Consider the following 13,600-nt stretch of genomic DNA (forward strand, 5'->3'; position numbering starts at 1 on the left):
GATCATGACCTGAGCTGAAGGCAAGAGACTTAATGACTGAGCCACCCAGGTGCCCAAGATGCAGTTAATTTTTAAGGAGACACTAAAACTGTGTTAAATTTCTTTTCCCGGTATGTTTTTTCTTAGTATTTTAAAAATACACAGATGCATACACTTTTTAAAGTTAAAATTCACGTTTATAGGGACGCCTGGGTGGATCAGTGAGTTAAGCCTCTGCCTTAGGCTCAGGTCATGGTCTCGGGGTCCTGGGATTGAGTCCCGCATCGGGCTCTCTGTTCATCGGGGAGCCTGCTTCCCGCCCCCCCGCCTGCTTCTCTGCCTACTTGTGATCTCTGTCAAGTAAATAAATAAAAAAATGTTAAAAAAAAAAAAGTCGCGTTTATATCGGGTTGTGCGAATGTTCCTGATCTGCGGGAATTGCTGGTGTACTCAGGGCCGCGGGCGGTGGGTGTTTTGTGAGTGGCTCTTGCTCTCGCCCTTCAGCCTTGCTAGAGACGTCGTTCGTCAGCTTGTACGGCATCTAGTTTGTTGATATGGTCCTTTCTGACTTTTCCTTTTCGTGCCCCTGTTCAGGAAGGCCTTCTGTACTCCAAAGTTCTCGAATGTTGGAGAACATTAGCTTTACAGGCCTAAAACCATAAGTACCTGGGGTTCGAACCCGTTTGGAATTGATCTGAGGTTGGTGTGAGGTGTAGGGTTCCCAAACTGGAGAGCCAGTAGCTAAACCGAGTGGTCATTGCTCCGTTCTGCAGATTTTCCACGTTCTCCGCATGCCAAGTAGTTGTGTGTGTCCTGGGTGTTTTGATGTGATGGGCCCTGGGGTTTGTTTAAATCCTCTGGTGGGTGCAGCTCTGTGCCGGGGGCGAGTTCTCCCAGCTGCCTGGGTTCGGGGTTCCCTTGTGTCTGTCCCACGTGGTGCCACCTGCTGGCCGTTGTGTACTTCAGTCCTGGGTCCTCAGTCCGGGGCGGGGGGGTGGGGGGTGGGGGGTGGGGGTGGGGGCTGTTGCGGTCTGCGCATGCTCCCGCAGCCTCCAGCCTCCGGTGGAGCCCACTAGCTTATGGACGGCCTTGGGGGGTGGGTCTCGAGTTCCCAGAGGCTCTTCTGTCTCTTCGGTCTTTCATTGCTCCGCTCCACCCTGCGCTTCCTGCCAGGGCAGCTGCCTGCGTTCACCTCTGGGGTCAAGCAGTGGGAGGACCCCGGAGGAGTGAGGGTCTTCCCTATCCTCTGGGAGATGGGGTTCCCCCTCCTTAGAGCCTGAGGCTCTTGCTGAGCCCTGGAACATAGAGAAAGGAGAAAAGAGAAAAATTGGGGACTGCCAGCACTTTGAGCATTTGGGGTCCCTTTTCTTGCTCCCCAAGAGCACTTCCGGGGTGCTCTATGCCAGGACCTGTGTCTGCATTGGGTCCTGCGGTGAGTTCAGCTCAGGGGACAGCAGAATTAAACGGTGGCAGGTGCACCGCTGGTGGCCTGCTCGATGCTCGGGCTGCTGGTCTGGCTCCCCGTCTGCCCGCGTCATCCTGCGGGCACGGGTGCAGCCCGCACGTCTGGTCTTCCCAGCAGTGCCGACCAGGGGATCATTCTTGACTCTTGCTTTCTCGCAAGGACCTAGTTCACCAGCATCCGCGGCTCCCCTCAGCTGCCGCCGCTCTGGTCTGGGCTGCCTGTCTCTGGCCTGGGTTGTTGAGCTAGGGTGTCCGGTGCTCTCCCCGCTCTGGCTGCGTCGTCCCGGGCCACCTCACCCGGCTTCTGTGGCCGTGAGCCAGCCCGCTCGAACAGGAGTTCGGTGTTGCTGTTTCTCCGTCCCCGCTTAGAGCCCCTGGCCCTTAGAGCAGGAGTCACACTCTTTGTCACCAGTGCCTGCCGGCAGCCTGCCCCACCGTCCCCAGGAAACACCCCGCTTCTCTGTACCTCTGGGCTTCCCCGCTGCTGCTGGCTTCCTCGGCATCCTGACTCCGGTGGCACGCTTGTCCCGGGCTCCGGCTTCCCGCTGCTGTCCCTCAGGAGCCCTCGCCCCTCCGTGGGGTGACGGCCCTCCTCTCGCTGCCCGTCTTCGCTCTGATGTCAGCTCAGCATGGGTCACGTGGCAGCCGCCCCAGCGTCTCGTCTCCTGGTTGGACTGCTCTCTGTCTAGCCTACTGTGCTTGCCTTTATTTTTCTTTTCCTGACTAGACTGGAAGCTCCATGAGGACCGTCTGCCAGCTGCTTTTTGGGGGTGGGGGGAGGAGCCGTGGCAGAGAGAGAGAGACTCTTCAGCAGGCTCCGTGTCCAGTGTGGAGCCCAGTGTGGGGCCCAGTGTGGGGCCCAGTGTGGGGCTCAGTGTGGGGCCTGGTGCCACCACCCTGAGATCGTGAGCCGAGCAGAAATCGAGTCTTCACTAAATTGACGGAGGCCCCCAGGCATCCCCGGGGCTGCCTTATCCCAAGAGCTTACGACAGTGCCTGGTGTGGAGTCCGCCCTGAATACTAATTTGATTAATGAGTGTCAGGTAAATGGTAACCAAAGGAATGCCGCGGTTAGCCATGACTGTCCGGCGGAAAGTAGAATTTAATGCAAGTAGCATCTTATTAAAGTAAATCTTCTACTTCAAGACTTGGTATTGTATGGTCTTCTCTGTGACAGCAGGGGCATGAAGTACTGAGAACGGGTCAGAACTCATAGTGTCTTTTGCATGTCGTATTGCAGTTGTCCCTTTTTTTTTTTTCTTAACATCTTGGATGTTTTTACCTGCTAGTACGGAAACAGCTATGACAGTCCTTGCAGAGATGCATAGCAAGTGGGAGCGCGCCGTGGCCGAGCTCGGCTCTCTGCCGGACGTGGTTTTCAGGTCTTAACCTTTCCTCGTGTTTGGGCCCTTCCACCCCGGAGTCCCGTTCAAATGGCCCGTCGCTAAGGAGGACGTTGTGTGTGTGATGGCTCCTGCACTGGAGGGACGGGTCGTTGAGGGCGAGGACGTTGTGTTGTTTCCTGCATGTCTCGTGGCCAGGCAGGGCCTCGCCTGAGCTGGGCGTGTGGGAGCGAGCGCCGGCTGAGTGAGCGCAGTGCGCTGGCCGGCAACACGGGCGGATGGCCGCTCAGGAAGACGGGTGCTCCTGCCACTCCCCGCTCTCCGCCGCGACCGGAGAGTTCCTCTTTCCTCACTCCGAAGGAGGAAGCAGGTTCCTCCGTTAGAATTTGCGCTAAGGGGCGAGCGGACGCGGCGCTCGCGGTGGCCGGTGGACCGTCGCCGCTTGCTTCGGGGACGCGAGGCGGAAGGAACCGTTCGAGAACCCGGGGCGCGTGGGCCCCTTGGCTCCGCGGACGCGGTGCACTGACTGCGTGTTCTTCGCAGGCCGCTTAGCCGGAGGGGCTCGGGAGTGGAGTACATCGCCGAGTTCCGGCAGCGGGAAGCCCGAGAACTGGACGCGTGCGGCGGGGAGCAGCCGGCCCGCGGCCCAGGTGAGTGCGTCTGCGTGTGCACAGCCGGTCACAGGTAGACACTGCGGTTGTCAAGTCTGTAGCAGATGTACTGTGCCCTCAAGAAAGAATGCATATGGCTAGTTAATTCAGGGGGAGTGTATATTGGGTTGTAAATCATTTTTTTTCTTTTAAACATAGTTTCTAAAGACTCTGTTTTAGAAGGACTGGTGCTGAGCCCCAAGGTCAGGAGTTGCTCACAGCACTGACGGGCACTGGGCACCCGCCACAACTGCCTAAAATTTTCATTTAAAAATGACTACAGTTTTTTAAAACAACAAACATATTAAAACTGTACAAAGTGAAAGTTTCTTCTGAACAGCTTCTCCCCACTTGGCTGTAGCTGGCGAGTCCGGGTAAGCTGCGCACTTTCTGCGAGGGCGCGGTGTCGCCTCCTCAGCTGGCGGCTGGTTAGCCCTGGGCCCGGCGTGTGCGACAGAAGTCAGTGTTCGACGTGTTGCTTTCTCACCGACTTCCTGTCAGCTCAGGAAGCAGCTCTGTCTCCTTTCCTTCTACCCTTTGTACGCACCTCCTCGTACTTAGGGGCAGACGCGGGGGTTAGAGTCATTTTCTTCTCAAAAACTGCACAATTCAGCGCATATGTGACAGCGCATTCGTCTGTGTCCTTCTTGGGATTTGCTCGGGCTTCTGGAGGGTGCAGAATGTTGGTATCTTTCCCCAGTTCTGAGAAAGTCCTGAGCCATTGTCTGTGCCGCGTGTCTCACTTAGTCCTGTTTTCTCATCGTGTGGGTCCCCGTACTGTATCCGGGTCACCTTCCCATTGCCTGGGTTTCGGCGTACAGCAGGAGCGCGTGGGGTCCTGTTCCTCCCTCCCTGGGTTGTGGCCGCACCGTGGGCTTCCCTACTGCGGGCCCCGCCGCCAGGTGCCCTTCGCAGTAGAGTATTTCCTCTCCTGCCCTCAGTTGCCCCGAGGAGGAATGTTTGTCGGACAAGTCTGCCGTACTGTCACCGGAAAGGGTGGCTCAAAACGTGGTGCACCTTGACCAGTCCTTACTCACGCTAAGGGAACTACAGACTTGTACGTGTGAGAAGGCCGATTGCTTCGCTGCGTGCCTGTGGGAAGCCTTGGAGGTCTCTTAACTGCCAGTGCACAGGGGATGTGTTCTGGACTGTGACACAGCTTCCGTAGAAGCCTGGGAGAGCCATGTCCTGCCGTGCAAAGATACCCATCATCTCCTCTTTCCATTTGGGGAAGCTTACTAGTTTTCAGCTGACTGTGATGTGGCCCTTCTGGTTCCACCATATGTACTGACCCTGGGGCGTACCGGCTGCTGGTCCTGGAGCTGGTCCTGGAGCCGGCCCCGTGGGAGCGCCCCTGTCTGAGCTAGCAGGGTTCCAGTGAGCGCCTGTAATTGGAAATGTCTGCTCTAGTAACTTTTGATTTGGGTTAATATTTAGTGTTTGGAGCAGCTGTTTGTTTTCTCTGTCCCTGGCCGCCTCATGTTTGGAGCTTTTCACTATGCAGTCACATAAATGACAGCTTTGACTACATCCAGAGGATTCATTCAGCAACAAGGATTGGTCAAGGCGTGCGCCAGGGCCTGTATGGGGTCATGGAGGTGTGCTGAGTAGTAAGACCTGGGCTGCCCTCCCCGGAGATGACCATTTCATCGTGTAGTCACCCAGACACACGCTTTTGGAGATAAATGCTCTGAAAGACAGCTCTACGGGGGCCCAAGACAAGGGTTCTGTACGAGTTGAGCTTGGAGCTGAAGGGTGATAGGAGTTACCGGGGTGGGCCGGGGGTCAGGGCGGAGGGAACATGTGCAGTCTGTGACGGGGAGGCCTGGGGCTCCGGCCCTCAATCAGGCATTGTTGCTGAGAGTCGACGGTGGAGGTGGGCAGGCCTGGGCATGGTCAGTTGTAGGCTGGATAATACCCCTACAAGAGGTCCTCTTTGCAATTCCTTGAACCTGTGACTGTGGTACCTTCCAGGGTAAAAGGAACCTGGCAGCTGGGATGGTGTGATCGCCCCAGGGGGCACCCAGGGTCGTCACAGAGTTCTTCCACAAGGAAGGTGGGAGGGTCAGAGTCCGTCGGAGGAGATGTGATGGTGGGAGCCGTGGTTTGGAGTGATTCGAGGAAGGCGCCCACAGACCAAGGAATGCAGGCACGTCCAGAAGGTGAGCGGGTACGGGAACAGATTTTTCCCGGAACCATCCATCCAGAACTGTCCGTGCAGCAGCCATCCGTGCAGCGCCTCAAGCTTAGCCCAGTGAGATGGATGTTGGACTTCGGACTTTCCGTACTGTGAGACTGTGTCGTTTTAAGCCCCTTCATTTATGCAGGAGCAGTAGGGAACCAGTGCAGCTGTACTGGATGGGGCTGGATGAGAGAGGCACGGCTGATGGCAGAGGCTGTGGGCATAGCTACGAGTTTTAGTCTTGATACTCCGAGTAGTGGGAAGCCATTAGAGGTTCTAGGTTCATCCTGGGACGAGCGTGAGAGGAGGAGGGGGATGTTGTATGATTAGAACTGTGTTTCGGGAAGACCACCGTTGTCCTATTGGGGGGTCCGAACAGACCAAGGGGAGTTAGGAGGGGTGGTCCTGCCCAGGGGAGACTCGGTCGTGATGACAGCAGGAGGGGGAGGGGCAGGCATGGGAAGAACTGCGCAGCGTGTGGCGACGGGTTGGATCCGGGCGAGGGAGGAGAAGGCCGCAGGAGGCAGGAAGCTGGGGCCGCACGTTTTGAGGTGCCTCTGGAGCCCCGGGGAAGAGAGATGAAGCTAACGTGTGTGTGTGCGCATGTGTACGCACAGCTGTCCTGCCTGTCTCCGGGCTGGTCTGTGTCACAGCCAGGAGCTCACACCCATACCTCCAGTCCCAGTGCTGCAGCACAGGCTATATCCAGTTACAAAATACCTCGTTTCCTCGTACTTTTGATCTTGCTGTGATACAGATTTTATTTGATCTAAGTAAGTGGTTTTAAAAATTATTTGTAGGGGAGCCCTCCTACACTGCTGGCGGGAATGCAAGCCAGTGCAGCCGCTCTGGAAAACAGCGTGGAGGGACCTCAGAAAGTTGGAAATAGAGCTGCCCTGCGACCCAGCCATCGCACTACTGGGTATTTACCCCAGAGCTATAGATGCAGTGACCTGAAGGGGCACGTGCACCACAATGTTTATAGCAGCAACGTCCACAATAGCCAGGCTGTGGAAAGAGCCCAGACGTCCATCCACAGATGAGTGGAGAAAGATGCTGTGGTCCATATGTGCAACGGAATATCAGTCAACAGAAGGAGGGCTTACTTACCATTTACGTCGACGTGGATAGAACTGGAGGGTAGTGTGCTGAGCAACATAAGTCAGAGAAAGAATCATCATGTGGTTTCACTCATGTAGAATATAAGAAACAGCACAGAGGGGCATCGGGGAAGGGCAGGAACACTGGATGGAAAGTCGTCCGAGAGGGAGACAAACCACGAGAGACTCTTTTTATTTTTATTTACTTATATTTTTTTAATTTAAAAATTTTAAAAAGAATTTTATTTATTTATTTGAGAGACAAGAGATCACAAGTAGGCAGAGAGGCAGGCAGAGAGAGAGAGGAGAAATAGGCTCCCCGCGGAGCAGAGAGCCCAATGTGGGGCTCGATCCCAGGACTCTGGGATCATGACCTGAGCCGAAGGCAGAGGCTTTAACCCACTGAGCCACCCAGGCGCCCCAAGAGACTCTTTTTAAAAAATATTTTTTAATTTAAAAATAGCTGTAATAAGGTATAATCAACACACAATAAACTATGTACAGAAGAGTACAATTTGGTAAGTTTTGACGCAGGTACACATTCATGAATCCGTCAGCGCAAGGTAGCACGCGTACTCATCCCCCTGCAAGTGTCTTCATGTTCTTTTAGAATCTGTCACTCCTGCCTCTCCCCACCCCTCACCCCGCAACACACTCCTGCTCATGTCCCAAGGTAACGTGATGTTTTCCTATAGATTTGTGTTCTCTGGAAATTTATATAATCATACCGTAAGGATTCTCCATGAGAGTCTTAACTCTGGGAAACAAACAGGGTTGCTGGAGGGGGTGGGTGGGGGGTCGGGGTAACCGGGTGACGGGCATGACGGAGGCACGTGATGTGAAGAGCCCTGGGGGCTACATGCAACTGCATCTGAAACTAATAATGTATTCTATGTTAATTAGTTGAATTTAAATAAAAAAATTGAGATCTAATGGTATTTCTGATTGATTGAGCCTGGTCCCAAATGGTGGACTCCTGCAGCATTTATGTTGCCTCCCCCTTTAAAAGATTTTATTTATTTGACACAGAGAGAGCCCAAGCAGGGGGAGCAGCAGGCAGAGGGAGAAGCAGACTCTTGACTCTCTGTGGAGCAGGGAGCCTGACGGGGGACTCGATCCCAAGACCCTGAGACCATGACCTGAGCCAAAGGCAGACATTTAACTGACGGAGCCACCCCGTGCCCCGTATGCTTTCCTGGAACGGCTTTGAGTTTGTCCTGGGATGGAGTCTTCGGCTTGTGATTACGCTGCTGCCCTTTTCATGTGGTGATATTTTTAGTTGTTTCCACCCCATTCAGAGCTTTTTTTTTTTTTTGCCTTTAAGAGAATGGAGTGTGTGGAATATAGACTGAGTCCAAAGGGAAACACGTCAAGTTTAATTTCGTATTCAGAATGCCATTTCGTACGTGAAAGAGTGATGTATAATGACTTATTTTGAAGATTTTTAATTGGTGATGCAGTAATTAAACTTATTTCTGTAATGTACAGTGTCTAAAATTAAAGAAATGTTATGTTCTCCAGTTCGAATCCGTCATATACTGTTGGAACCCTTAATTGCTGAATTTTTTGCTCAGACTTTTATATATGCTTGGTGGGAATGTGGTGGGGCGGCTTCATCAAGACAGTTTTTATGGTTTCCTTTGTTTTTTTTCCAGTTCGTGTAAAATATTTTAATGTTAATAACTGAGGAGAAAAAGATAACAGGAAAATTAGTGAATTCTGAGCTAGATGTGTTTCTCACGGCGCTCTTGGGTTACCCTCTGCCTTTTGTAGTTTGCTGATTTTTCCCTGAATCATCCATTTTCTTTTCTTTGAGAACTTAACGAGTGATGCTTTTCCTTTGACTTTGTTGCTGCTGCACAGATGAAAGAACCAGGTGGCCATGGACATTGTCCTGTTCGGTTTCCTGTCCCCTCTGGCGGTGGCCGTGGGGACAGGACTTGATTTGTGCTGGGTATGCTTCAGCCAGTGACCTGGAAACGTCCAACTGTGTTTGGGTTCTGGGGAGGGAGGGCTAGGGTTTAGACAATAGAGTCAAGACTTCAGTATTTTTTTCTTACAAGATTTCTGTCTTTAAGAAGCAACCTTCAAGATGCACGTGATGAAGGAAAGTAAGGCACATCAGTGTTGTCCAAGTAATGGCTCTGTTTGCAGCACAGTGAACTGTGTCTTAAAGTCTTAGCAAACAGCCTAGCTGCTGCCTTCTTATAATTCTGAGTTTTGTAAAAAACATTTTTAAAATTTTTATTTTTAAAGATTTTTTATTTATATATTTGTCACAGAGACACAGCGAGAGAGGAAACATAAGCAGGAGGAGTGGGAGAGGGAGAAGCAGGCTTCCCTCTGAGCAGGGAGCCCAATGTGGGGCTCAATCCCAGGACCCTGCGATCATGACCTGAGCCAAAGGCAGATGCTTAACTGAGCCCTCCAAGCACACCTATAATTCTGGGTCTTTTCAACTTTAGCTCCTCTTTGCCGAGTTCCTCCTGCATTTCTCAGTCCCACACTGTGTACACCACCTGTTGTCTGGCAGCGGTGTCCCAGCTCAGGAGCCCCCGCTGCTGTGTGGATTCTCATCCCTCTTCTCTAGTAGTTAAAAAAGGCCTTTTGGGGCGCCTGGCTGGCTCAGTGGTTTAAAAGCCTCTGCCTTCGGCTCAGCTCATGATCCTGGGGTCCTGGGATTGAGCCCTGCATTAGGCTCTCTGCTCAGCAGGAAGCCTGCTTCGAACCTCTCTCTCTGCCTGCTTGTGATCTCTGTCAAATTAAAAAAAAAAAAGGCCTTTTATTGATTGATAAACCTACCAGCATCAAGCATGGGAATGTGTTTATTTTCTCCCCATTTTTGTAAATATATGAGTTCGTACATTTGTGGGTTGACCGGGATACCCAGCCACCGTTCATAGTTCGAAATAATTTAATGAACTGTCGCAACAGGTTTTAAATGAGGAACTGTCCAGGCATCGAATTTTGCTCCAACTCAATGTTTGGCAGGTAGTGTGGTTGATTCTAAGGAGTCCTTAGTTGAGAGAACCAGGGGTGAGGGGGTGAGACCAGCGGTGGGGGTACACTTGGGAAAACGGGGTTGCATTGGTGATGGGGTTCTTTAAAAGCTGAGAAGATTGACAGGAAAGTGAGACAGGAGAATGGGAGAAGAATGCACGTTTTTGAGGGTCTGACCAGAAGGTCGGAGAGTGGAGGGCAGGGTTTGCAGAGTTCTCCTGTGGCTGTGGCCCCTGGCGCCCTAGGAAGAGCGCTGCTGGCTGTAAAAGGCTACCTTTGTTTGGCGAGATTGAAACAGGTCTGGCTTCTCTGTTTTTAAAGTCTGGAATAAGTACTACAGACCTCGATTCAAATATAGAAGAATAGTTATATTTTAATTATTATTAGACTAGTGATGAGCCTGAGAACGTGTGTATCCGGCGGGAAGGGACTCTGGCGCGGTGGGTATGAAGGGAGTTTCCTGGTTGCCCTGCTGGTGTTGTTAGCTTGTGGGATGTACTTTTGCGTTTGTGTGTGTGAATGTGTACGTGCTGTGTGTGTAGATAGACATATGTTGGATTGTTTAGGTTTTCCTTTTTCATATACTTAATAGCATTGTATTTGTTCTGTCTGAACACAGGTCCAAGGCCATCCTCAGCTAAATTAAGCAATGTGATACGCATCCCAGAGACCAGTTATAAATATCCTGATTTGCCTATAAATCGGTGTAAGGAAGAGGTAAAATTATTTTTGTCTGATAATAATTCTGCTGTTTGAGTAAACGTCCATGGCCCAACATTTTGGTTTACAGTTTGAATGTGACGAGGCACCCGGCAAGCATACCTGGTTTGTGGCGGACTCCGGGGCCTGTAGGAGCCCGAGCCGGGGCCTCTTAGTCCCGGTGTCTGTGGCCTCCCTTTCCGGCGGCGCTTTCGTTGGTTCAGCCAACCTCGGCGCAGATCGCTGGTCCGGGGCGCCTCTGTCGTCCCCGGCAGAGCTGCTTCGGGGGAAGCTCCCTGCCAAGTCTCAATACTGCTCCGGGCCACAGCCCTCTCTAGCGTTCTGCTGGCCTGTTCGGTGATTTGATCAGTCATTAATAGACCTTTTTTTAAACAATGCTGGGCCAGATATCGGAGCAGGCTGATTACGCTTTTCATTCATTACACATTATTAAACTAGGTCTGAAATGAGCGTGTTGGAACCTTATATATACTAGTAGAAGGGTCACTTACAGGTAAAACTAAACCATAAACGTTCCAAATTTAAGTTTTATTTTATTTTAGTGAGCCAGAAGCTTTTGTAGGGTGGATATCCTTCATTTATTTTCAGAGGCCTATATGCGAATTAATTCGTGTTCCCGACCGCAGCAGTTGCCAGGGAGAGCAGAGCTGAGACCGGTGGGTGGTGGTGGGAGTCAGACTGCGGGTTGAGGATGCTTCGTCAGGTCTGTGCGTGCAGCAGCGGAAGTGAATCTGCAGGTTTTCCATTGAAATTTTAAGACCAGAGCCTGGCTGGCTCAGTGGGGTAAGCGTCTGCCTTTGGCTCGGGTCATGGTCCCAGGGTCCTGGGATGGAGCCCTGAGTCAGGCTCCCTGCTCAGCGGGGAGTCTAGTTCTGCCTCTGCCCATCCCCCCAGCTCGTGCTTGCTTACTGCTCTCTCTCAAATAAAATCTTAAAAAAAAATTTTTTAAACCACCTCAGGGTAATAACAGCAGTGCTTTCATGTTTCTCAGGAGAATTACATAAGATTCATTACACAATTTTAAAATAATAGACCTTTAGACTTAGCAAGAACTATAGAAATCCTTGAGTGTGTTTTCATTTTTTTTTAAAGCATTTATTTATTTATTACAGAGAGTTCACCAACAGAAGCCAGGGGGAGGGGAGAGGGAGAAGCAGACTCCCGCTGAGCAGGGAGCCCGATGCTGGTCTTGATCCCTGCACCCCGGGATCATGACCCGAGCTGAAGGCAGCCGCTCAACCGAGTGAGCCACCCAGGTGCCCACGTGTTTTCATTTTCAGCAGGAGACGTGGAGGCCGGAGCGCTCTGGCTGACCTGCCCGGCTTGCAGGCCTGTGGACAGTTCCCGTCCTCAGTGGTCGGGTTGGTTTCCGCAGCAGCAGCCGTTTAGCGGTCTTCTTCCTCTTATCTGTGATATCTAGATGCTTAGATAATGATTTAACTTTCAAAAATGAAAGGAAGATAAATGCTGAACATTGTCTGAAGACAGACTTCTGTCTTATAGGCAATAGTGTATGTCATCGTTAATTTTGTGGCAACCTCAAAAGGATTTTTTTTTAATTCTAGGTTATTTCTCTGATAGAGAGTAATTCTGTGGTGATTATACACGGTGCCACGGGCAGTGGGAAAAGTACTCAGCTCCCACAGTACATCCTGGACCATTCCATTCAGCGCTCTGCCTACTGCAACATCGTCGTGACGCAGCCCCGCAAGATCGGGGCCAGCAGTATCGCCAGGTGGATCAGTAGAGAGCGAGCCTGGACGCTGGGCGGTCTGGTGGGCTATCAGGTGAGACTGAGCAAGCCGTCTCCCTCCTTGGGAATTTTTATTCCATATAAGTTGATGATAAGGAGTCATTTTCTGCTGGAAGTCTAACCCTAACCCTTAAAGAGCAGAACTGTGGTGTGAGTAAAAAAAATAGTGAAACTGAATCTTCTAGCCACTTTCTTTTAAATATTGTATCTATTCAGTTCAAAAGAGAGTGAGAGGGAGCGGGCGTGAGTGAGTGCGTGTGCAAGTGGGAGGACCGTGGGGGGGGACGAGCAGGCTCTGTGCCGAGCGTGAAGCTGGACCACATAGCTGGTTTTCAGGACCCTAAAGACCACGGCCTGAGCTAAAAAAGAGAGCTGGACTCTCAGCTGACCAGGCCAACCAGGCCACCCAGGGGCCCCCAAGAACAGTGAGACTGAATTTGTTTTTTTTTTTTTAAGATTTTATTTGTTTATTTGACAAACAGCTCACTAGTAGGCAGAGAGGCAGGCAGAGAGAGAGAGAGAGAGAGAGAGAGAGAGAGGAGGAAGCAGGTTCCCTGGTGAGCAGAGAGCCTGATGCTGAGCTTGATCCCAGGACCCTGGGATCGCGACCTGAGCTGAGAGTAAGAGTCAGACACTCAACCGAGCCACCCAGGCACTCCAAGAACAATAGTATTTTTTTTTTTTAATATTTTATTTATTTATTTATTTGACAGACAGAAATCACAAGTAGGCAGAGAGGCAGGCAGAGAGAGAGGAGGAAGCAGGTTCCCTGCTGAGCAGAGAGCCCGATGCAGGACTCGATCCCAGGACCCTGAGATCATGACCTGAGCCGAAGGCAGAGGCTTAACCCACTGAGCCACCCAGGTGCCCTCCAAGAACAATAGTTTTAAGTTCTGTATTCTTTACTCCTTTTCTTGCTTCTCTCCAGTAATGACTGGTCATAGTCTTTTTGGGTAGGTAAATGCAAATCATTTAAACCTAAAAGTTTTCTCCTTTCTCTTTTTCTTCCCTACTTTTAGGTAGGGTTAGAGAAAATAGCAACAGAGGACACCAAGTTAATTTATATGACAACAGGGGTCCTGCTTCAGAAAATTGTCAGCGCTAAGAGTTTGATGGAATTCACCCATGTCTTCATTGATGAAGTAAGTGCTGCTTTGGCGCCGCTCTGCCGACTCGCGCTCCCGTTGTAGAAGGAACACTGCAGGTTACTGTAAACGCGCCCTACTTGTGAAGGGTCCTAAAGCACTGTGGGTCTGCATTTGTCTTATTCTGTTCGTGAATGTTGATTTTTTGTTTTGCTCTTAGTTCTAAAATGCAGGCTTGGGGGTTGGGGACTACGACCACATTCCTTGTTTAGGGTGGGGTTGGCAGACCACAGCGCTCCGGCCAAATCTGGCACCTGTCTTTGT

General features: G+C 51.3%; 1 protein-coding gene across 1 annotated transcript in view; it reads left to right on the forward strand.

Annotated features, from left to right (window-relative positions):
- The window catches only part of TDRD9 (tudor domain containing 9), a 99,694-nt gene that overhangs the window by 13,205 nt on the left and 72,889 nt on the right, over window positions 1-13,600 (forward strand). The window contains exons 2-5 of the mRNA XM_045074462.1: window positions 3,330-3,436; window positions 10,338-10,435; window positions 12,004-12,225; window positions 13,211-13,333. Coding sequence (XP_044930397.1) covers window positions 3,330-3,436; window positions 10,338-10,435; window positions 12,004-12,225; window positions 13,211-13,333 — 550 coding nt within the window. The remainder of the gene's footprint in view (window positions 1-3,329; window positions 3,437-10,337; window positions 10,436-12,003; window positions 12,226-13,210; window positions 13,334-13,600) is intronic.

This window comes from Mustela putorius, unplaced genomic scaffold, assembly GCF_011764305.1.
Source record: "Mustela putorius furo isolate JIRA1106 unplaced genomic scaffold, ASM1176430v1.1 tig00000129_pilon_pilon_pilon, whole genome shotgun sequence".
Classification (NCBI taxonomy): Eukaryota; Metazoa; Chordata; class Mammalia; order Carnivora; family Mustelidae; genus Mustela; species Mustela putorius.